General features: G+C 37.2%; 1 protein-coding gene across 2 annotated transcripts; it reads right to left on the reverse strand.

Annotated features, from left to right (window-relative positions):
- Positions 1-913: 913 nt before the first annotated feature.
- Positions 914-24,647, reverse strand: LOC306861505 (uncharacterized protein). 2 transcript variants are annotated; one of them, XM_079403788.1, is made up of 11 exons: positions 24,578-24,647; positions 10,150-10,344; positions 7,766-7,795; positions 7,280-7,474; positions 4,924-4,953; positions 3,977-4,075; positions 3,687-3,893; positions 2,909-2,947; positions 1,450-1,488; positions 1,273-1,339; positions 914-1,187 (listed from the first exon to the last, which is right to left on the reverse strand). In XM_079403788.1, the coding sequence occupies exons 1-11, from the start codon at positions 24,591-24,593 to the stop codon at positions 980-982; spliced, it is 1,125 nt and encodes a 374-aa protein (XP_079259914.1). In that variant the 5' UTR covers positions 24,594-24,647; the 3' UTR covers positions 914-979. The 2 variants fall into 2 exon arrangements, with proteins under 2 accessions (XP_079259914.1, XP_079259913.1); XM_079403787.1 differs by lacking the exon at positions 24,578-24,647 and adding an exon at positions 13,305-13,705.
- Between the last annotated feature and the right edge of the window lie 146 nt (positions 24,648-24,793).

The raw sequence follows: 24,793 nt of genomic DNA on the forward strand, positions 1-24,793 counted from the left end.
ACTACCACAATATATTTTTGACGCGATGATAAAGCCCCTGAAATTATAAAGCGCAATCATCATGCATTTGATATTGAAGTGGAACAAATCATCTGAACAAGAAGCTGCCAAATAAGAACCTCAATTCAAGCCGAACTGTTGTAACAAAGAAATATGGATGGTTGACAAAAGATATCTTGCATATATCCAAATATCTGTTTCCAAACCCTGATCACTATGTACAATAATTTAATACTGATTACAAAATATACAGTCACAAGTGTGTTTGCATACAAATTATTTCCATTGAATGACCAGTGTAGAGACCACATTGTGTATTTACCAGCATCAACCAGAAGGGGCTAATACTAACCGGCTAAACCTTGACCACTTGAGACAAAACACTGAGATTTACTGATCTAAAAGTTCCTTGTGTGTTTTGTCATTGAACAATATACATAAAAACAATATAACAACTTGATTCATTTTATAATATTAAAAAACTGGAGAGTGAAATGAGGTACATGATAGGTAGATGGATGTTGACCAAATATGTGCATTTAGGATGGTGTATTTCATGGAATGCTAAGTATTTGTGTATCTGACTGGAATCTGATCTAAATGACTGTCCACACTGTGTAAACCAACTGTTCAGACTCAAAGAGATGTGAAGTCTAGCAGTACATTTCTGCTCGACTTGCACTTCAAAACAACACAACCTTGTCTTTGCAAAGACATTTGGCTTGTTTTCTACAAACACATGTCTGATGTATTTACAGTACACATGGCATGAGAAAGCAAAATCCAATCAGAGTGATCAGATTTGAATCAGATTTCCAGAAATGTGATCTGAATAGGCCACAAATGAAAGTATCTTGAAATAGATTTGTAAAAAATGGTATTTCATGTGATTTTTCTTTTCTGTTCATATTTGCCAAATATGATCAGATTCCAATCAGATATGCACAAAAATTTGGACTGACAGTCTGAACAAGGTTTATCAGGAGTCTGTTTGTGGGAGGAGCTTGTCACCATAGGGAATGCCTGGATTTTTGTCAGTGACAGAGACTTCTGTGGAGTTTTCAGCTGATTTGTTTGATTGAGCTGAACCGTGTTCAGATGCACATAATGGTAAAGGTATGTAGGAAGCGCTAGGATCTGGTTTGGGATGATATACAGTCTGGTTTCTATGATTTCTAGGTCTGAACCTGTGGGTTAGAAGGTGAAAACAATTAAAAAAAGAGGCTACAAAAATTCTAAATTTCAAACCACAATAGATTTGATAAAACATACCACAATAAAATGAATACTGCTGCCACCAGGCAAAGGAGAATTATGCCTATAACTCCACCTATTGTTGCTGGATGTTGACAAAACAAAGGAACTGGTTTAAGAAATAACATTAATGAGCACAGAGTGGAGAATTTTTACTTTTTTTTCAAGAAATGAGCAGCAATAAATGGCACTCACCTGCATAACCATGAGAAAACAATGCATCTGTATTTCTTCCTAAATGAAAGAGATTTTAATTTGGTTAGTTTGTTCAAAAATGACAAATCTGTCATCGTTTTTTCACATTCATGTTGTTCCAAACCCAAATGAAATTCTATCATGGAAAATGATGAAGAGCGTATGTTTTCATTGAATGGAAAAATCATAAACAGTGAGCTCCAAAAACATAAATCGCACCATAAAAATATAGCCCATATAATTTCTATGCCATATTCCAAGTCTTCTGTAGCCACTGAGAAGATTTATGTGAGGAACACACAGAAAGATGTTATTCACAGAAAATCTTTCCAACTCTACAAAATCTTAGCTCTGAAGTGTAGTTGTCATGAATCAGACCTCTGTGGCTCTCTCCGATGGCCACCGGAGGGCACCCTCACCCGAGTATTGACTTTCCCGGACTCCATTTCCCATGCACCCGTTCAGAGACTAATCACCTGCACAGGTGTCCCCCATTATCCACCACTACTTAAACAGCACTCACACTCATTGCGAAGTCTTGTTTTGCCCTGGCTGACATTTCTGAGTCTGTTTGACTACTGTTGATTCTCTGCCGCCTGCCCTTGTGATCTTGCTCTTTGGAACTCCGACTGTTTTGCTGCCTGCCCTGACTCCTGCCCGGTATCGTTTCTGCCTCTGCTCTGCCGCTGATATTCCTGCCATTGTTGATTGAACACTACCCTGCTTTTGATTATTAAAGTTATCTGTAAATGGATCCACGTGCTTCTGACCCATCATTACAGTAGTGTACATAAGAACATACAAGAAACGGTGATGTCAAATCTGTCTTCATGTGTTGTTTTAATAAGTGCATACATCTGTAAAGAGCTATAGCAGAGGGGAAAATTTTCAGTGAATAAGTTGAATTTCCATCTGCCTCACATGAAAAAGCTTGGGAGTCTTATAGCCCCTTAAAAATCTATGTTATGGTGAAAGAAATGAACTTTTATGAAAAAGCATCCCAGGATGAAGGTGACCTCATGAAGGTGGTTGAGAAAATGTCCAAAACTGTAATCTAGGATACGTTAAAGGATTACAAATATAAGAGTTATGATTTGTTTAACTTGGATAATTACATTTTATGAGGCAGTGTCAGAAATGTAGGAAGCTTGTATGCATGGCTTTATTCTGTGTTACTGTTTCCGCTAAATTCAGGTTATAGTCACAACATAGTCAAAGAAATTCAGGGTAGCACTTTATTTTACAGTACATGTACTAATGTAAAATGACTCAGTCTGTTACATATGTGTAACAGTAGCTGCCTATATGTACATAATTACAAACTGTAAGTATAGGCTGTTCCATAACTTAGTTATATGGTAAGTACATTTTGTTTGTATGTATGTACCAGGGAAGCACACGTACTGTGAAATAAAGTGCTACCTTCGTATTTATGAATTACTACTAGCAAAGAAATTACCTTCAGAAATAGTTGAGGTCCTCACAGATGCATTGACTCCTAATAAAAAAAAAAAAAACAGGAGAAGGAAAATTAGGACAGTAGTAGGAGTAGAGTTCTTGCGTGTGGAAGTTTTGCAATAACACGACGATCTTAGAACGCAAATGTTTTCATTTGTCATGCGTCTCCTAGAAACAAGGTGCACGTTTCTGCGTGAGTTCGTTGTGATCAGAACAACTTTAAAGTCTGGTAGTGTATGATCTTCAGTCGCGTAGTGTATGATGCCCAGTTTTCCTTTGTCACTATTTAGAAAGTCGGTAAGTGTATGATGCCTAGTGTTTTAAAAATCTGTTCAGATTTGAAAAGTCGTGTAGTGTATTCCAGCCTTTATGTGTGTGCTGCAACCAGATTTCATAAGTTAGTCTGAGCCCGGCTTAAGTGCTAGAACACATTTTTATATCTAAACAATGATTTAGCTTAATGAAGATTAATATACAAATTCAGTCATTATTTATGTTTTTCCAAACCTCTATGACTTTTTCAAACTTGTTGCAACATGTCTTGCTGTAGGAAATTGAATATGTACATGAGTAAATTGAAAGCTTGACAGCTCTTGGTCCTTATATGGAAAAGAGCAGCATGAACATTCTGCTAAACTTCTCCTTTTGGGTTCTTTGGAAGAAATAAAGTCATATTGGCTTGGGATGACACAAGGGTGAGTAAATAATGACAGAATGTTAATTTTTGTGTTAACTAGTTAGCCCCATGCACCTTAACCAATCACAGTAAATGGCTTCACCTGTTGTTGTAGTGAAAGAGCCTGACAGCATATGTGATGATGTTGTTGTCTTATATTCTTTGCTTGTATAGCTGGTTGTTGTCTCATTGGTTGTTGTAATAGACTCCGTCTCTTTTGTTGTGCTCATCAAAGTTGGCTGGCTGGTGGTTCTTCTTGATTTGGTTGCGACAACTTCATTTGTTGTTGTCAAAGTTATATATCCTGTTGCTGGAGTGTGTCATGTAATTAACATAAATGTAGGCCTACTCAAACAATATCAACACACCCTGTACAAGCATAATATAACATACCTGTGTTTGGCGAGCTTGTGTCATGAATTGTGGGATGCTTTCTTGCTGTTCTTTCTGTGTTGGATGATGTCCATTGGTTATGAAATCTTTGGGTCTCTGCTAAAGCAAATAAAACATACCGGACATTTAAGTCAACAACCTATCTTGGCGATAGGGCTTAAGGGAGATGTGTGTGATTTAAAAAAAATAAAAACTTTTAATCCAGTATTGGGGCCAGTTTTACTAACAGCTTGCGCTAGCACAAACCATATTTTGGTGTTAAAATAGTAGCCTACTGTCAGGTTTAACTAAAGACGCGCAGTGAAGAATTAGCAATGAAAAGAAGTGGACACAGTTATGGTATATGTGCCATTATTTAACGCCCAAAAAATCATGTCTTAAACTATTTTACGCTTGAAGTGGCTGCAATTATTGTTGCTAGGAGGAAGCACCACATAGATGAGAGAGTGCGTGGTAGAAGGGAGAGGATTTTTTTTTTCCACACGTAATTTATTTGGAATGCAAGAAGAACACAAAAATATTGTTTGCCAAGCCATTCATATTTTTATTTGCTTTAGGAAATAAAAGACGACCTACACAATACCATGTCTAACAAAACGTCTTGCAACTTCTAGCATGTTTTGGCCTCCGGTTCTTTTCAACGTACTATGGCTTATTTATTTCTTTATTCTTTATTTGCGACTGCTCTAGTTTGCGCTGCCCTTGGTATAATGCATTGGTCGATATGTAAATTAGATGTTGCGTCTGTGTTCTTTAATTTGCGCGTTGTTAATGAATCACCCGCAGAAATTTCCCCTCCCATCTGCGCTCTTTTGGAATTTAACTCTCACGCTAATTTGCCCTGTTTAGTAAAACTGGCCCTTGGCGTTGAGGTGCATAAATTATACACTGCACTTTTCAACAATATATACAGAAAAAACAGAGGAATTAGGAAAAATTGTACTTACTTGTGGCCAAATGTGGCTTTTTGGGATCAGCTGCAAAGAAGAAACAATAAAATCAGTACATTGATAATCTGATATTTTAAGATGACTAAACCAACTTCTAGCCTACATTTCAGAATCATGTCATGTTTACTATCATGTCATGTTGTGAGCTGTTGCCAATGCGTAGTTATTTTCAGTGATTTTCATTTCTAATTACCATTGCCCTGATTGCAAGGAAGGAATAATAATAATTATTATTATTGAGTCATTTAGAAGACACTTTTATCCAAAGCGACTTACAAATGAGGACATAAGAAGCAATCAAAACCAACAAAAGAGCAACAACGTGCAAGTGCAATTACAAGTCTTGGTTAGCCTAACGCTGTCCAGATCATTATTATTATTATTTATTTATTTATTTTTTAAATAAAAAGACAGATAAAATAAAATTAGAATAGAGAGTGCTAGAGTTAGAGGGTCAAGTAACGATGGAACAGATGAGTTTTTAGCCGTTTCATAAAGATGGGTAAGGATTCGGCTGCTCGGATTGAGTTGGGAAGGTCATTCCAGTTAATGAGGTCAACAGTTAATGAAAAAGTCTGTGAAAGTGTTTTTGTGTGTCTTTGGGATGGCACAATACTTGTCGTTCACTTGAAGAATGCAAGCTTCTAGAGGGCACATAAGTCTGAAGTAATGAATTTAGGTAAAGGGGTGCAGAGCCAGTGGTGGTTCTGTAGGCAAACATTAATGCCTTGAATTTAATGCGAGCAGCTATTGGTAGCCAGTGCAAATTGATGAACAGAGGCGTGACGTGCGTTCTTTTCTGCTCATTAAAGATTAATCTTGCAGCTGCATTTTGGATTAATTGTAGAGGTTTAATAGAATTGGCTGTAAGACCTGCCAAGAGAGCATTGCAATAGTCAAGTGTGGACAGAACAAGAGCCTGAACAAGGAGTTGTGTTGCATGTTTCCGAGAGAAAGGTCCTGATCTTCCTAATATTGTATAATGCAAATCTGCAGGACCGGGCAGTTTTAGCAATGTGGTCTGAGAAATTCAGCTTATCATCAATCACAACTCCAAGGTTTCTGGCTGTTTTTGAAGGAGTAATGGTAGATGAGCCTAACTGGAAGGTGAGATTGTAATGAAGCAATGGGTTAGCTGAAACTACAAGTTGAGTGTCATCAGCATAGCAGTGATATGAAAAGCCATGTTTCTGAATGACAGAACCTAGTGATGCCATGTAGACAGAAAAGAGAAGTGGTCCAAGAACTGAGCCCTGAGGCACCCCAGTAGCTAGATGTTGCGACTTGGATACCTCACCTCTCCAAGGTACTTTGAAGGACCTATCAGAGAGTTAAGACTCAAACCACTGGAGTGCGGTTCCTGAGATGCCCTTTCTCAATAGGGTTGACAAGAGGATCTGATGGTTGACCGTATCAAAAGCAGCAGACAGATCCAACAAGTTAAGTAATGAAGATTTGAAAGCCACTCTTGCAAGTCTTAGGGCTTCAACAACAGAAAGCAAGGCAGTTTCTGGCGAATGTCCACTTCTGAAGCCAGATTGGTTACTGTCCAGAAGGTTGTTCTGTGTGAGAAAGACAGAGACTTGGTTGAACACAACTCGTTCAAGTGTTTTTGCAATGAAAGGAAGAAGGGAAACTGGTCTATAGTTCCCTAAAATATGGAATACGGGTTATACGAGCCTGTTTAAATGCTGAGGGAAAAATTCCAGTGTGAAGGGATGTGTCAATGATGTGAGTGAGTGCAGGTACATCTGCAGGAGAAATGGCTTTTTTTTTTTTTTTTTTTAATTGGTGCCAATAGCGCAGTGCAAATTGTTATAGGCGATTTTTGTAAGTAAAGCACAGTCTGTATTGAGCTTAAAGGAGGCATGTTTGCACAAAAAGGAATGTTAATTGACTCAGTCAACTGGATTGTGATGGTTAGCGAATGGTTAGGTTAGACTCAGTTATTACACTGAGGTACCAAGTACAAACATAGTTTTTTACTGTTTAATGAATTCCTCCCTAAGGGTTAGAACACATATGTAAACATAGCTTTAGCTTAATGAAGATTAATGTGGAAATTCTGTAATCATTTATGTTTTCCAAACCTCTATGACTTTTTCAAACTTGCTGCAACATGTCTTGCTGTAGGATGATAGCTCATTATATACTATGATGAAGATGGCACTTACGTTTGGGAAACAAAAGACATAGAAGGCATATCCACCAATTAAGAATTTGTTCCTGTGATTTATTAATTCATTTGCTCATTTTAGTTGAATACTGGCCACAATTTAGCTAAGGTAAAAACAAGGGGGCAGACATGTCATGTCCAGGGGTTAAGTATCTTTGCAACAAACAAGACTCTTACGTATACACTTGAGAGGAAGTTCAGAGTGCCAGGATGTGGTGCCATTTGTTTGTTGAGAGCATCGGATCAGGTTGGATGTTCCCGCTTTCCTTACATAGCCCTCTGCACACTGAATGCGAATACCTTCACCAATGTTATATGATAATTTTGAAACGGGTACTGTGTTGTCTCCCATTTCTGGTTTTCCACAGACACCTAAGACAAAGTAAGAGAATTGTCACTAAAATATCACATATGAAACTCATGGACACAATCAAATTCACCAACACATTTGCAGTGTTTCCCACAGATTTACACTTTATGTGTGGCAGCACTTCCCCTTACTAAATTTCCTCTCCCATCTGCGCTCTTTTGGAATTGAACTCTCACGCTAATTTGCCCTGTTTAGTAAAACTGGCCCTTGGCGTTGAGGTGCATAAATTATACACTGCACTTTTCAACAATATATACAGAAAAAACAGAGGAATTAGGAAAAATTGTACTTACTTGTGGCCACATGTGGCTTTTTGGGATCAGCTGCAAAGAAGAAACAATAAAATCAGTACATTGATAATCTGATATTTTAAGATGACTAAACAAACTTCTAGCCTACATTTCAGAATCATGTCATGTTTACTATCATGTCATGTTGTGAGCTGTTGCCAATGCGTAGTTATTTTCAGTGATTTTCATTTCTAATTACCATTGCCCTGATTACAAGTAAGTGCACTCAATCATTAATTATTATTATTATTATTATTATTATTATTGAGTCATTTAGCAGACACTTTTATCCAAAGCGACTTACAAATGAGGACATAAGAAGCAATCAAAACCAACAAAAGAGCAACAACGTGCAAGTGCTATTACAAGTCTTGGTTAGCCTAACGCTGTACAGATCATTATTATTATTATTTATTTATTTATTTTTTAAATAAAAAGACAGATAAAATAAAATTAGAATAGAGAGTGCTAGAGTTAGAGGGTCAAGTAACGATGGAACAGATGAGTTTTTAGCCGTTTCGTGAAGATGGGTAAGGATTCGGCTGCTCGGATTGAGTTGGGAAGGTCATTCCACCAGATGGGAACAGTTAATGAAAAAGTCTGTGAAAGTGTTTTTGTGTGTCTTTGGGATGGCACAATACTTGTCGTTCACTTGAAGAATGCAAGCTTCTAGAGGGCACATAAGTCTGAATTAATGAATTTAGGTAAAGGGGTGCAGAGCCAGTGGTGGTTCTGTAGGCAAACATTAATGCCTTGAATTTAATGCGAGCAGCTATTGGTAGCCAGTGCAAATTGATGAACAGAGGCGTGACGTGCGTTCTTTTCGGCTCATTAAAGATTAATCTTGCAGCGGCATTTTGGATTAATTGTAGAGATTTAATAGAATTGGCTGTAAGACCTGCCAAGAGAGCATTGCAATAGTCAAGTGTGGACAGAACAAGAGCCTGAACAAGGAGTTGTGTTGCATGTTTCCGAGAGAAAGGTCCTGATCTTCTTAATATTGTATAATGCAAATCTGCAGGACCGGGCAGTTTTAGCAATGTGGCCTGAGAAATTCAGCTTATCATCAATCACAACTCCAAGGTTTCTGGCTATTTTTGAAGGAGTAATGGTAGATGAGCCTAACTGGAAGGTGAGATTGTGATGAAGCAATGGGTTAGCTGAAACTACAAGTTGAGTGTCATCAGCATAGCAGTGATATGAAAAGCCATGTTTCGGAATGACAGAACCAAGTGATGCCATGTAGACAGAAAAGAGAAGTGGTCCAAGAACTGAGCCCTGAGGCACCCCAGTAGCTAGATGTTGCGACTTGGATACCTCACCTCTCCAAGGTACTTTGAAGGACCTATCAGAGAGTTAAGACTCAAACCACTGGAGTGCGGTTCCTGAGATGCCCTTTCTCAATAGGGTTGACAAGAGGATCTGATGGTTGACCGTATCAAAAGCAGCAGACAGATCCAGCAAGTTAAGTAATGAAGATTTGGAAGCCACACTTGCAAGTCTTAGGGCTTCAACAACAGAAAGCAAGGCAGTTTCTGGCGAATATCCACTTCTGAAGCCAGATTGGTTACTGTCCAGAAGGTTGTTCTGTGTGAGAAAGACAGAGACTTGGTTGAACACAACTCGTTCAAGTGTTTTTGCAATGAAAGGAAGAAGGGAAACTGGTCTATAGTTCCCGAAAAGATGGAATACGGGTTATACGAGCCTGTTTAAATGCTGAGGGAAAAATTCCAGTGTGAAGGGATGTGTTAACGATGTGAGTGAGTGCAGGTACATCTGCAGGAGAAATGTCTTTTTTTTTTTTTTTTTTTTTTTTTTTTAATTGGTGCCAATAGTGCAGTGCAAATTGTTATAGGCGATTTTTGTAAGTAAAGCACAGTCTGTATTGAGCTTAAAGGAGGCATGTTTGCACAAAAAGGAATGTTAATTGACTCAGTCAACTGGATTGTGATGGTTAGCGAATGGTTAGGTTAGACTCAGTTATTACACTGAGGTACCAAGTACAAACATAGTTTTTTACTGTTTAATGAATTCCTCCCTAAGGGTTAGAACACATATGTAAACATAGCTTTAGCTTAATGAAGATTAATGTGGAAATTCTGTAATCATTTATGTTTTCCAAACCTCTATGACTTTTTCAAACTTGCTGCAACATGTCTTGCTGTAGGATGATAGCTCATTATATACTATGATGAAGATGGCACTTACGTTTGGGAAACAAAAGACATAGAAGGCATATCCACCAATTAAGAATTTGTTCCTGTGATTTATTAATTCATTTGCTCATTTTAGTTGAATACTGGCCACAATTTAGCTAAGGTAAAAACAAGGGGGCAGACATGTCATGTCCAGGGGTTAAGTATCTTTGCAACAAACAAGACTCTTACGTATACACTTGAGAGGAAGTTCAGAGTGCCAGGATGTGGTGCCATTTGTTTGTTGAGAGCATCGGATCAGGTCGGATGTTCCCGCTTCCCTTACATAGCCATCTGCACACTGAATGCGAATACCTTCACCAATGTTATATGATAATTTTGAAACAGGTACTGTGTTGTCTCCCATTTCTGGTTTTCCACAGACACCTAAGACAAAGTAAGAGAATTGTCACTAAAATATCACATATGAAACTCATGGACACAATCAAATTCACCAACACATTTGCAGTGTTTCCCACAGATTTACACTTTATGTGTGGCAGCACTTCCCCTGGGGGAAATATAGGCTATATAGTGTAAATATAAAATGGCAGATGGTCATATTGAAAATGCAAATCCATTTCCTGCCAGCAGGTGGCGCTTTTGAAACTGCAGAAATACAGCGGTTTCCGTCTTATGAAAGCTAATTTATCAAGTGTAATACGAAAGATGCAATGAAAATGACATCTAAACTTTTCTGAAGATAGTCAGTTCCCTTCAAAGATACGTTCATATAAAAACACCTGCGCTGCGTTTTGACTTTAAAATTTACAGTTTACTCAAAGTCAAAGCCTTTTGTAAAATCCGTTTGTGGCAGTCAGTGTTGATATTGTGGCGGGCCGTCACAAATAAATCAATGTGTGGGAAACACTTCATTTGCATATGTCAAGATTCACAATCGACATATTAATGGAAAACTTTGACCTAATAGGAAATGTGTTAAAAACAATAAGTTTTGTTTGACTTACTAACAAATAATATTGTATTTCACATTTTGAAATACAATTCAGCTGTCTGGCATCAGGTTAGTGGACTCCTGATTTTGGGTTTGTGTAGCACCTATAGTTCTGCAAGTACTTCTGAAGGTTCTCAAAGTTCGTTAGTCTGATTATTACCACAGATTCTGGTGACCTTGCCACAATGTAATAACAGACCAGACATCAATGCCACAGTCATTAGGCAAGTGTTTTTATGCTCTCATTTCACATGCATTGTAAGGGACTTTTTTGGGGCAGTCAGTTTTTTGTCTGTTTACTTTAGCTGGTGTGAAAGCTGATACACACCAGAAAAACAAACCCAAGTACATCTGAAAAAATGGCCTGGGGTTCATTTGACATATTATTAGCATCTTTGCTTCTCCTGGTCACAAGGAAAATATGTTATTATGTTTTACATGGTTAAAAGACATAGTTATTCAATTAAAAATCAAGTACAACATGAATGCAACAAACTTAACATGCTGTTTGTTTAAAATCAACGTATTAAGCATAAAAAAGTCAAAGGGTCAGATTAAAATAATATAATAAAATAATTCTGGTACATAAATTCTTGACTACATTTGTGGTGCAAAAAATCTTCAATACATTGTTGGACAAGCCAGTACACATAGCTGTTAAAAAGGAGAGTTTAAAGTTACAGTTTGGAGGGGTTTGGCATTCCCCCTCCAATGAATCATTTATCTGACACATACATATAATAAAAAACAGCCCTGAAACACAAATCATCTCAAAATATAGCGCTTATCTCACCAGCTTCGCTGATGTTCAGTAACTTAAGTGTGAGTAAGCTCACTGAATTGGAAATTAGCTAAATTTGGATAACATGATTATTTTTTGGAAGAGCATTTGTGCAGTAAAGAGGTGATTTTGCAATCTGCACAAGTCATCTTCAACCATTCCTAGAAATATACATCATTTATTACATCCAATGTATGATACAAATACAAGATGGTATTATTAATAAACTAACTTATATATAGCCCTTTTGACTCTTTTTTTTTTTTTTTTCTATATATAATATTCCACTTTAGCTGAACACAATTTAGGTTCTTATTCACATAGAAAATAACACATCTTAACTGCAAGATGTCATTTTTGATTATGCAATTTTCTGTAGCAGCACAAAAATGCCACATCCTCCTTTTTGTGCATTTCTGAGAATGTTGTCTAAACCCAAAAAAGGCTGTTGTAAAGATTCTTTAACTCTTGAACTCTTGAATATTATGTTCACTGTTGCTATATTAATAATTTGTAGGCTATTTATTCAATTATGACTCAGTTTTATTGATTAGGGAGAACTGAAACCGTGCACAAACGCATTCTATTTTAATTATTTACATATGCAAGTAATCACCATTTTTCCCTTAATCAAGATAATTAACCACAGAATAAGAACCAGTTTGGTAAAAAAACTCTTATTAGCAGAATGGTTGACTCAAAATGAATTTTAATAAATCATAATTAGAGGGAAAGATTAGTTTTAAATTGAATTGTTTACCACACAAAGACACTGTATGGTTTCAGAAAACATGGACTATGTTTATGGTGCTTTTTGGAGATTTATAGACTGGTTGCTATAAACTGCTGTTGTATTAAAAATAATGTTTTGTGTTCAAATTGGGTTTCAACTATGATGGCGAGTAAATCATTTTTTGTTTTTTTTTGTGGGAACTATTCCCTTAAATTAATATTTAGAATAAATATTGTAATGTAACAATTTAAACTTCTAATTTCCGAACAGTCAGCTCAGGTATAAGTACATAATAAAGATTATTTGCTGAACAAGTAAAGCTAATCATGGATTGCCATTGTGTAAATTTGGACAAATATATACAGTATATATATATAGTATTTCACCACTTCGTTTATCTTTCCTCGATTTATCAGTAATAAACAATTGCTGATTATTTTAATGGCTCAAATTCAGCAGTGTTCAATTCCTGCATTTACACCAACAGCATTGTCTATTTTTCTACAACCATAAAAAAATGGAAAAAGTATTTAAAAAACCCCCAAATAAATAAATATATAAGCAAGCTGCAAACAATATCATTATTATTTTCATAATCTAGGGACTTCACTAGGGTTTTCACTTTTCATATTCCATATTCAAGCTCCTTTACTAGTTTCTTTTTCCAAGATGTGTTTTCGTTTTTTTGTTGTTTTTTTACTTGAAGGCCCTCTGGAGAACGTGCTTTAGCCAAGCTATTCAATTTATTAATAGCAGAATCCATAGTTAAGTACTTATGCTGAACCGCAACATAATATATGCACTATATGCAATAACGCTGTTCAGGTTTGCTCAACATGTAAATCCGTATTTTTAATGTAATATTGATCCAAACTTACCGCTTGCTCTGGCATTATTATGCATATATGCCGCCGTTATGAAAATCAATTTAACGATATGCATGTCCACTTGTCACGGAGAATTCAGAGGGAACGCCGAAGGGTAAATCCTCATGAATGTGTGTGAAAGAACAGCGACTCGCAGAGAAGTGCGACATTTGTACGCGTTGAAACGTTGAAACGTCACGTTCTCTTTCACTTTTATTTTTGGGCGAGTCCGCGCGAGCAGCGTGCGGGGAATGCTATATCTGTAGTTCCTGAAGAAAATGCATCACATGGACTTCTAGACTACAGTTAATAAGTAGCCTATATGTTTTAAAATTATATTTATAGCCTACTGTAAATGAAAGCCTACACCACAGCTGCCAGTCATGTACAGTCATGTCATTTACCAGTGACGTGCAGAGAGTTCCCTCAGGGGCAGGGGCTCAAATGTAAAAAAGGGGCAATATGAGGGGGGGGAAAATATAGGTCAAAAGATTGGATACATTAGTATTTTATATTTTTGCAAGAAGTCACTTATAGTCATCAAGCCTGCATTTATTTGAGCAAATCAAATTTTAATATACTTTATTAATTTACTTTGCATTTTATGCAATGTTGCATTATTAACAACGTTGAAAACCTGTGATACATTTTTCAGGATTCTCCGATGAATAAAAAGTTAAACAAGAACAGCATTTATTTAAAATAGAACTTTTGTAACAAGCATTAGGTCAGTATTTTATACAGTATTTTATACATAAATAAATAAATGATATTTTATTAAAATTGTATAAATGCATATTAAAATAGAAACATATTCTTTTAAATTGTTATAATATTTCACAATATTAGGCTACATTTTTTTCTGTATTTTTGATCAAATAAATGCAGGCTTGATGAGCATAAGACACTTTCATAATGCTGCATAATTATCAAAAATGGTAATATAATAAAGTCCTTTCACGTCACCATTTCGCCAGCCTACACTTCACATAATAGGCCTGTAGGTGGCACTTGGGCTTAAATAACTATGATAGTTTCATCAAATAGTAAACGGTGTGTATATCATACATAAATATAAGTCAGTTGAATAGCCTACTGATTACTATTATTGCGACTTTTGGCGCTGTGCGGTTTTGTGCAGTGCTTTAGTCATTTAGCATCCATTTTCCCAGCGATGTAATTTGATTTATAAAATGAGACAACCCACAGATCCAGATCGCTCCACAAATAAGCTTGTCGTTCCCATGTAATTTTCAACCGATTTATGAATAAGAACGGAAAATAACTGCTCCACTTCACATATTGTCCAGTGAAATTTGAACTTCTTGTGCCAGATCATGATTGGTTGGTGTATTACATGACTAATGGGCATTGGTGAATTATGTAATATTCTAAAATATGTAATATGGATTTTTAATTAAATCGACACACTAGCTTTGATTATTGATGAAAAATGTTTAAAACAGTGTTTGGTTTATTTTTTCCTTCCGTCGACCCATAGGCACTCACTGAAAGAATCATATATGGCTCCAGAGCCTATGGTTTCCGAAAACGCACGCAACCCATAGCAACGCCTCAGATTGACAGATATGTAAAAAATAAACAGGAATTTTCTGACTTTTGAGCGAGTAGTTACTGTTTTGTACAAATTGTCATGTTAATTAGACTTCAAATGCATTTTGTTTTATTGACCACAATATCATTGCTATTTGTACAAGCCCCCAAAGCCCCCCCTTCTGCACATGCCCGATTTTCTCTATTATGGTCTAGATAGTGAAACAGATGCCAGAAAGAAAGGACCAATCACAATTCAGTATGCAAATACATGCAAAAGAGAGAGCGAATCCTCAACGCTTATTGGACAAAAAAATAGTTCCAGTGACTTATTTCTTATTAGTTTTCTGATAACTCCTCTTTGTTTGTTGTTCTGCTTCTACAAATGATGAACAACTAGTTGGCATCATGTGTTATTCAAATTATGAAGGTGCTGTATATTTTTTTTTAAATTGTTTTTATTAATGCTTGGACAAATGCAGAACAAAAGCGCCAAGGGTATACATACAAATAAAATAAATAAATAAAAAGTATATTTTAACTATACATGTATGTATAAAGTCAACAAATAAATTAAAATAAAACAATGAAAGGCCTTACTAAATCACAATAAATGAAATGCAATATCTTAATTTTATTTGTAATGAGATATTTATTAGGTAATACCCAAACGTTCCTCCAATTAATATTTCTGATAAACCAATAGAAAATAGCACTTGGCTTACTAACAATTTCTTTTTGAAACAATAAACGTATAGCCTTATTATTTTTTTCCTAGATGAAAAACTAATTCTGCCACAGAAAGTATCAGCAGGGTGAAGTAAAGAAGCATGTTTAGAGTATGAAATACCTCTACATAAAGACACAATACTAGAAGAAATAGCTCCAATTACAGAGGCGTATTCTTTTGGGGTTACAGGGAAATTAAAATATGAAAGAAATTCATCATAAGTCATTAAATACCCCTGAGAATTCAACAACTGTCCTACCAAAAGAATCCCTTTATCAAACCAGGCTTTCAAAAATATACTTTTGTGTTTATACAGAATATTACAATTATTCCAGATATAATGTTAGTGTGGAGAAAAATTGTGCTTGTAAATTAACTTCCACCCCAAAAGTACTTGCCTGTGAAAAGCTGACAATTTAACAGGCAATTTTTCAATTTTGTAATCACACATTAACAAAAATGAGAGACCTCCAAGTTTGTCAAAAACAGTACTAGATACTGAATTCCACATAGAAGAAGGGGTTTTCAAGAAATACTTCAACCAGTTAATTTTGAAAGTGTTATTTAAGATTGAAAAATCTAAATAATCAAGACCACCATTTTTATATGAATTAACTATCACAGATTTTCTAATATAATGCACACGGTTTTTCCACAGAAAATTCAATTATGATCAATTATCTTATTTATTTTACTATCTGAATGAATTGAGGAAGCAACATAGGTAAGCCTAGAAATTCCTTCTGCTTTAGCCAGCAGAGCACGACCTTTAAGAGATAAATCTCTCTGTAACCAAATATTAAATCTGCTCTTTACTTTTTTGATCACAGGATTAAAATTAAGTGAGATTCTGTCCTGTTCATTTTTGGAGATAGTCATATACCTAAATAGACTGGAACATCCTTTACAGGAATATTACAAATGGATTTGTCATGGCAACTCTTCAAGGCAAACATTTTTGTAAATTCAAGCAAAGACCAGAGGCACTAGAGAAAATTTTGATATTTTTGATAGCCGACTGAATTTGACAAGCATTTTTTAAAAAGGTGCCTTGTCATCAGCCAACTGACTTATCAAGACACTTCTCCCTTCAACTTGAATTCCTTCAAACTCACTTGATTTAATAAAATGACTAAACGCCTGAGCAACAATAAGAAAAAGATCAACTGAAACTGGGCAACCTTGCCTCACACCTCTTTTCAGATAAAATCTTTGTGTGGTGCCTTGACTTAATCTTACTGAACTATTGCCACCCATATAAAGAGTTTTCATAGAATTGCTGAAATAGCGCCCAAACCCAAAGCGTTCTAAACAATAAAAAATAAAAGGATGCTCGACGGTATCAAAGGCTTTAAAAAAATGTGCCCTTGAGCAAGGCACCAAACCCCCAACTGCTCCCCGGGCACCGCAGCATTAATGGCTGCCCACTGCTCCGGGTGTGTGTTCACGGTGTGTGTGTGTGTGTTCACTGCTGTGTGTGTGCACTTTGGATGGGCTAAATGCAGAGCACGAATTCTGAGTATGGGTCACCATACTTGGCCGTATGTCACTTCACTTTCACTTTCACTTTCACTTTTAAAAATAAGCCTGATATTATTAACTATATGTATTTTCCTCATAAACCCAGAATGATTTTCATCAATTATTGAATCTAATACTAATTTGAATCTTTGAGCAAAAAGAAGAGCAAATTCTTTGTTTTGTTTTTTTTTTTTGAGCGAGAAAATACAGAGGTATGGACAAATGTATTGTGTGTTACAGCTGTGAGACTCCTTTGCCTTTTTATGAGGAAACTTGGCTTGATTTTCTCACAAATGCGTACTGGCAGATTTTCTCACAAATGCAAGCTGGCAGATTTTCTCACAAATGGCTTGGCCATTTTTAGTGATTAATAGGAAAGTGGGTTCAAGCGCCAGCAGAAGGCAGTGTAATGAAATAGTCTTTAAGAGAAGCAGTCTATCAGCGGAAGTTTAAAATCAGCTCGTAAGTGTATTTACTTGTCTCAGTGTTTAGCGCATTTGCCGTTGCTTATGTTGAGAGTTGCTGAAATCGCATTTGGTCTCGTACTGTATCTTGTCAGTGTGTGCACTTGCTTGGCCATTTTTAGTGATTAATAGGAAAGTGGGTTCAGCTGAATTCTAGCAGTGATTTGTTAGATAGGTATAAAAAAGGTTATTATACCGCGGCAGCCCTCGTGTGAAGCCCTCTTAGTGTGAAGACCAAAGAGTGTAAAGACCATAGACTCTACCGTGCGACTCCACCGGGCTGGGACACCGGCAAAGGATTTAAGTATCGCTATTTATTTTTATTTTATTTTCATTTATATGTTTACTATTGAAATGTTGTTGTATGCATTTGTCAATTTTATTTAATTTCTGTATTTTCTTAAATGTGTGTGTATATAGCAGAGCCGGCGCCAGGGCACCTCCATCAGGGGGGCATTTGAATTTCCAGGGGAGCAGATGGCGAGTCAGAATCATCATCTTTGTGACACTGACACAGAAAACACAAGTTTTTTAGTAAATAATTCAAATATCTCCTTACTATTTCCCCCCCCCGACACATTCATGGTAATTACTTTTGCTGGGGCTTTGCAGTAAGCTTCAGCCTATTGCTTGTATTTGAACACAGAACTCTTCATCTGCGCTGACGGCACTCGCTGCTGCGGGACACTAAACACCGTCGAGTAGCTCTTCTCAGTCGCAGCAGCTCTTCTCAGTCGCAGCAGCACGGTCTCGTGTTGTTTCCGCCAGCGCAGCAATTTTTTTCATCACTAATTGATGGATGTCTAAAATATAAAAATAAGGAGAAGCCTAAAGCAGGCCCGAGGCCCGGCCCTAGAGGTGTAAAAAAAGTCAGAGCCGGGCCGAAATGCAGGGCTCTAGCATTATCCTCAGTCTAAATCACGTACCCCCCAACCCCATTGTCGGGCCTTTAGAATCGTCCTAACCCCTCCCCCCCGCGCCTTACGGCACCCCTGCTACTATTTACTTGTACTATATTGACTGGGTTAAATAGAATTGCATTACTAAAAAGAGACTAAAATACAATTTTCATTGACTAAAACTAGACGAAATGTCATCAGTTTTCGTCGACTAAAACTACATGAAAATAGTCATGGATAATTCTGACTAAAATAAGACTAAAATGCTCAGACTTTTAGTTGACTGAAACTTGACTAGACTAAAAAGAGTATGAACGTGACTAAAACTAATAAAAACTAAAATGACTAAAATGTCACACAAAGACTAGACTAAAACTAAAATTAAAACAGGCCGCCAAAAACAACACTAGTGCTGTAAATGAATTGTTATCCTCTCCTCTCTCCTCCAGGCCAGCACGGGCTGCTCCTTCTAACCCCTGGTTATCCGATGTTCTTCGTGAGAATCGGACCAAACTCCGAGTGGCAGAGAGAAAATGGCGCAAATCAAACAATCCGTCGGACCTGAGTAGGTATCAGTCTTTGCTTTCATCTTTCTCTACTGAAGTCCACACTGCCAAATCCTCACATTTCCACAACAAGATCACCAGCGCTCCAGACATGCGTAATCTCTTCAGAACATTTAATTCTCTCCTTTGTCCCCCTCCTCCACCTCCCACCACTTTGATAACCGCTGATGACTTTGCCTCTTTTTTCACAGACAAAACTAGAACAATCAGTAACCATTTCTCAACTCCACAGGACCTCCAATCAACCACATCCACTGCTCGAACTCCATCTTCTCCTTCTGTCCCCTCACCGAGGCAGAAGTATCCAAACTTCTCCTCTCCAGCCATCCTACAACATGTCCTCTCGACCCGATCCCCTCACACCTTCTCCAAACAATCTCTCCCACACTCTTACCGGCACTCACACACATTATCAACACATCTCTCCTCACAGGCATCTTCCCCACAGCATTCAAGCAGGCTCAGGTAACCCAACTGATCAAAAAACCTACATTAAACGCTTCTCTTTTAGATAACTACAGACCTGTCTCTCTCCTTCCATTCGTAGGGAAAACACTTGAACGAGTTGTCTTCAACCAGCTCTCACGGTTTCTTTCACAGTACAACAAACTGGATGCTAAACAGTCAGGTTTCAGGAGTGTCCATTCAACAGAGACTGCGCTACTCTCAGTCACTGAAGCCCTGCGATCTGCAAAGTCTGATTCCAAATCGCCAGTCCTCATTCTGCTGGATCTTTCTGCTGCTTTTGACACTGTCAATCATCAGATTCTCCTGTCTACCCTCTCATCACTGGGCATCACTGGGATTCCACTTCGCTGGTTTGAATCCTATCTCACCGGTAGATCCTTCAGGGTGGCCTGGGGAGGGGAGGTATCCAAACCACATCAACTGGTCACTGGAGTTCCTCAGGGATCGGTTCTTGGACCCCTCCTCTTCTCCACATACACTACATCCCTTTCTGACAGAGCATGCTGCACAACTTCTTGTCCAGGCCCTTGTTGTTTCTAGACTGGACTGCTGCAATGCTCTTCTGGCTGGTCTGCCATCAAACACAATCAAACCTCTACAAATGATTCAGAATGCAGCGGCACGACTGATCTTCAACGAGCCCAAAAGAGCGCATGTTACACCTCTCTTCATCTCCTTGACCAGTGGCAGCTCGCATCCAGTTGAAGACACTGATGGTTGCGTACAGAACTACCACAGGCTCAGCACCCTCCTACTTCCACTCACTATTACGAACCTACATCCCCTCCAGAAGTTTGAGATCTGCTAGTGAGCGACACCTTGTGGTACCATCACAGAGAGGCTAAAATTCACTCTCCAGAACATTCTCGTTCACCATTCCTGGCTGGTGGAATAATCTTCCCACCCCTATCCGGAACGCCGGATCCCTGGCAATCTTCAAGCAACAACTGAAAACTCATCTCTTTCGGCAGTACTTGACTTCACCCTAAACTCAAAAAAAAAAAAAAACTCTTTCCCTCTATCTTTCTCTCCGCTTACTAGCTTGTACTTATTTGAACAATGACTGAGACGTGGTGTTACGAGCACTTCCTCTGTCTGATTGCCTCTTCAAGATTAATCGCTTTTTGTATTCCCCAATTGTAAGTCGCTTTGGATAAAAGCGTCTGCCAAATGACTAAATGTAAATGTTATATATTCTGTCGTAATTTTACAATAGAATCTAAAATATGCTCATCCAGTATAAGGCATTAAAGGTGCAATAGGTGATTGTCTTCAGAAACCTTTTTTGTTATTCTGGTTGAAAGTCTCTTCACATCCTGATAGCAATCATTAAGTTAAGTGGTCTAAATGTATTTATCTGTGGAAGGTGTAGGACCAAGAAATGTTCGTCCAATCAAAACGTTCGGTCCGAGCAATTTAATTGGCTTTCCTACCTGACTGTCAACTTATGTATTTGCATACCTCTGCACACCCTGTTCGCGCAGACACGATACATCATCAGCGCGTTCATGCACACTGTGCAGACAGAGTGAGAATGGCAGACAAACATTAACAACCCAATCTTCCTTCCTGGTTTTGTCGTACTTTTACTAATTGTGCTATAACGTTTTCTCACCGGTGAATGACACATGATGTAGCCCAGCAGTTCCCAATTCCAGTCCTCCACCCCCTGCTCTGCATATTTTGCGTGTCTCGCTCAGTTAACATACCCGATTCAGATAACCAGCTCGTTAGAAGAGAGCTACGTGCATGAACTGTGTTCCGATTGATATGCTCCCTACACAGTGTTCATTGCTCCTTACTCCCTGAGCAGGGGAAATTTGGAACATTCATTCATGGATTTGCGCTGCGCAGCGTCTTCACACACAGACGAAACTTACTAGAGAAGAGTGACATAATATACCTCAGTAAATAAATACAATTTAAATTCACGTTTCGCACTCTTTAATGCCCTTTGTATGTAACATAGACGCTCGCTTTGAACTGGAATCATGGCGGAATATCTGGTGATGTCCACTTTGCAGGGCACTTATTACGGTCCAACAGAACAACCGTCGGATGTGATAAGATATACATATGATAAGTGAAGAGCGGGGATGGTGCGACGACTGTAATTGGAAACCGTTGATGTAGCCTATTGTAGTCATTTAATGTTGTCTCTGGTATTCTGCTCTTTGAGCGTATGTGCGTTCAGGGGGAGTTGCTTTGGACGGCGATGGGTGGGACGTTCGCTTTCAGTGCTATCAGGCTAAAGTTCTCATGATCATTGAAACTCCACGAGGTGAGATCTTGCATGGAGCCCCAGACCGAGGGACATTGACAGTTATTTTGCGAATAATCGTACCAACTGTTGTCACCTTCTCACCAAGCTGCTTGGCGATGGTCTTGTAGCCCATTCCAGCCTTGTGGAGGTCTACAATCTTGTCCCTGACATCCTTGGACAGCTCTTTGGTCTTGGCCATGGTGGAGAGTTTGGAATCTGATTGACAGATTGCTTCTGTGCACAGGTTGTCTTTTATGCAGGTAACAAGCTGAGATTAGGAGCACTACCTTTAAGAGAGTGCTCCTAATCTCAGCTCCTTACCTGTATAAAAGACACCTGGGAGCCAGAAATCTTGCTGATTGATTGGGGATCAAATACTTATTTGACACAATAAAATGCAAATCAATTTATAACTTTTTTTAAATGTGTTTTTCTATTTTTTTGTTGTTGTTATTCTGTCTCTCACTGTTCAAATACAATTCTAGACTGATCATTTCTTTGTCAGTGGGCAAACATACAAAATCAGCAGGGGATCAAATAATTTTTTCCCCACAGTATACACACACATACAAAGAAAAGAAGTTGATAGAATGGAAAAAGAATATAGAAAGCTGGTATACAGATGGGCATCCCCTTTCTGACATACTCCACACACTTGAGTCTGTCAACAATAGGACAAATGGAAAAGTGAAAGAGCATTTGCTTTGATGTGTCCAGTTTAAACAGCTTAATTGCATCTCTGTCCAGACTTCAGAAGGATCCCAGCATCAGGAGGAAATGAGGCACAATGTAACAGAGAGTGCAAACTTGAATGTTGAAGCAGCCAAATACTTGGTGTATGCAAATGTCCAATGTTGGTATATTTGTCTTATTTTTCATATTCATTTATACAGTATTCATTAGTTATTCTTTAGGTCTTATGTTACTCATATGTATATGTATTATTCATTCATTTTCTTAATTCCATTTATACTCCTATTCCATTGCTGATGTATTTTTCACCTAAGATTTGACACATCAAGGTACATTTTGTTATGACTAAAAAGTGTTTATAGGATGATGGAAACTTATTCTCAGCAAAAAAAAATATTTTTGTCTTCTTGTTTTTCAGTGTTCTTTTCCAAAAGCTGGTATTTGCAAGATGATATTTGAAGATTGCTTAGCTCTTGTTTCTGCTAGAAGGATGTAAAACCACAACCCATGTCTGTATTTTTATCTGACTTCTACCTACTGCATTTCACACGTCATGGCAATGTAACTTAATTCAGCTTAGGTGGGGGAAATATTTGAAAATACATAGATGATGACATCATGGATAAATTCATATGACGTTTATCGATCAAAAATAGCTCATGATGTTGTAAGAGGATGTAAGTCTCTATTCCAATTGGCTTTTTAGGCAGCTTCTTCTTTTCGTCTGTTTGCATCACATGCTACAAAAGCATATGTCTTTTGACTTCTGAAGATTATAATACTTAGATTTAAATTACTCATCAATACCGCTTCAAGTTTTGCGTTCGTAAAAGAAACCACGTGTAACCAGTGTTCGAAGAAATGTCATCTGTGGCGATAACATACTTTTTTTTTATTTTTGTAGCTGTGGTGTGCCAACTTTGCTATGCCTGTTTGAAGTTTGTGTGGTTGACCACCCACATTGAGCTTTTGGCCTGTTGGATGTGCAGACTTTGATTGTAGGCTAATCTGAAATCTGAGATATTCATATTGAATTTGTATTATATTATTAATGTAGACATGCATTAAAAGAGTAATGGATATACAGTAATTGTTTTGTTATTAAGCTATAGCATTTTTGCATTTGTACTAAATGTATTTAGGCTACTGTTTTTCATACTAACATGTAGAAAACATATAGGCCTAGCTCCACTGTTATCATGATGTTGAGGTGCTTTATGTGGTTTTAACTGTGGTTATCATGATCTAAAAATGTATGCCACAATGGAAGACCAATGGTTAATTTTAAGAAAACTCAAACAGTCAGAATAATTACGTTTGAACATATAAAAATGAGGTTGTTATAGTTTTGTTTTGTTTTGAAGATACATGTCAAAGCCAGGCAACACCTGAAACAATATCACTCATTAAAACATAGAAGTGTTTTCCGTTCAGATATATTTTTTTTATATATCTATGCTCATGCCCACTTGAACATGTGGATCAAATACAGTAAATACGTCATAAGTCATTTCAAATAATGAAAGTCAGTTGGCGTTCTTGATAAGATGATCCTTACAAAATAAGGCAGCAATAAGCCATGTAAAAAACATCATATAGTTTAGGCTTCATTGGCAGGATACTATATTCTGCATTATAGCAAAATAATGATAGTAAATAAATAAACTGCTGAAAATTAGTAACAGTTAAGTAAATAAATGCATATTTCTATATTATATAATACAGCCTAGCCTACCAGTTGTTGCATGATATTCTGTCTAAAAATTAAATAAAGTGGAAAGTATTATTAAAGTATCCATGGCCATATAATTATTATTAGTTTTTTCCTTATGAAGACTAGAATAAAACATTATGGTCACATTTTATTTTAAGGTCCAATTCACGTCATTAACAAATCATTAACTACGACTTTGCCTTAATAAACTACTAATTTGCTGCTTATTAGTAGTTAGTAAGGTATATTTAGGTATTCTATAGGATTAGGGATGTAGAATATGGTCATGCAGCATATTTGCTTTATAAGTATAATAAACAGCCAATATGTTAATAATTGGCATGCTAATAAGTAACTAGTTAACAGCGAGAATTGGTCCCTATGCTAAAGTGTTACCAACATTATTTACTTACATGTCCGCAGATTCATTAAAGCTGCATATTGTGGAAACACCACTGCCGCACCACAGCCACGTCACCGACTGCCGCATAGTCTTAGACAGCTGAAGTTTGTGAATCTTTTTTTTCTGTTCACTGCAACGGAAGGCATTTTATACATAAAATAATAAAATCAAACACAATAAAAAACAAAGAAATTGAAAAGTGAGATTCAAACTTCGTGACGCGGTT

This window comes from Barbus barbus (assembly GCF_936440315.1).
Source record: "Barbus barbus genome assembly, chromosome: 42".
In the NCBI taxonomy this organism is placed as follows: domain Eukaryota; kingdom Metazoa; phylum Chordata; class Actinopteri; order Cypriniformes; family Cyprinidae; genus Barbus; species Barbus barbus.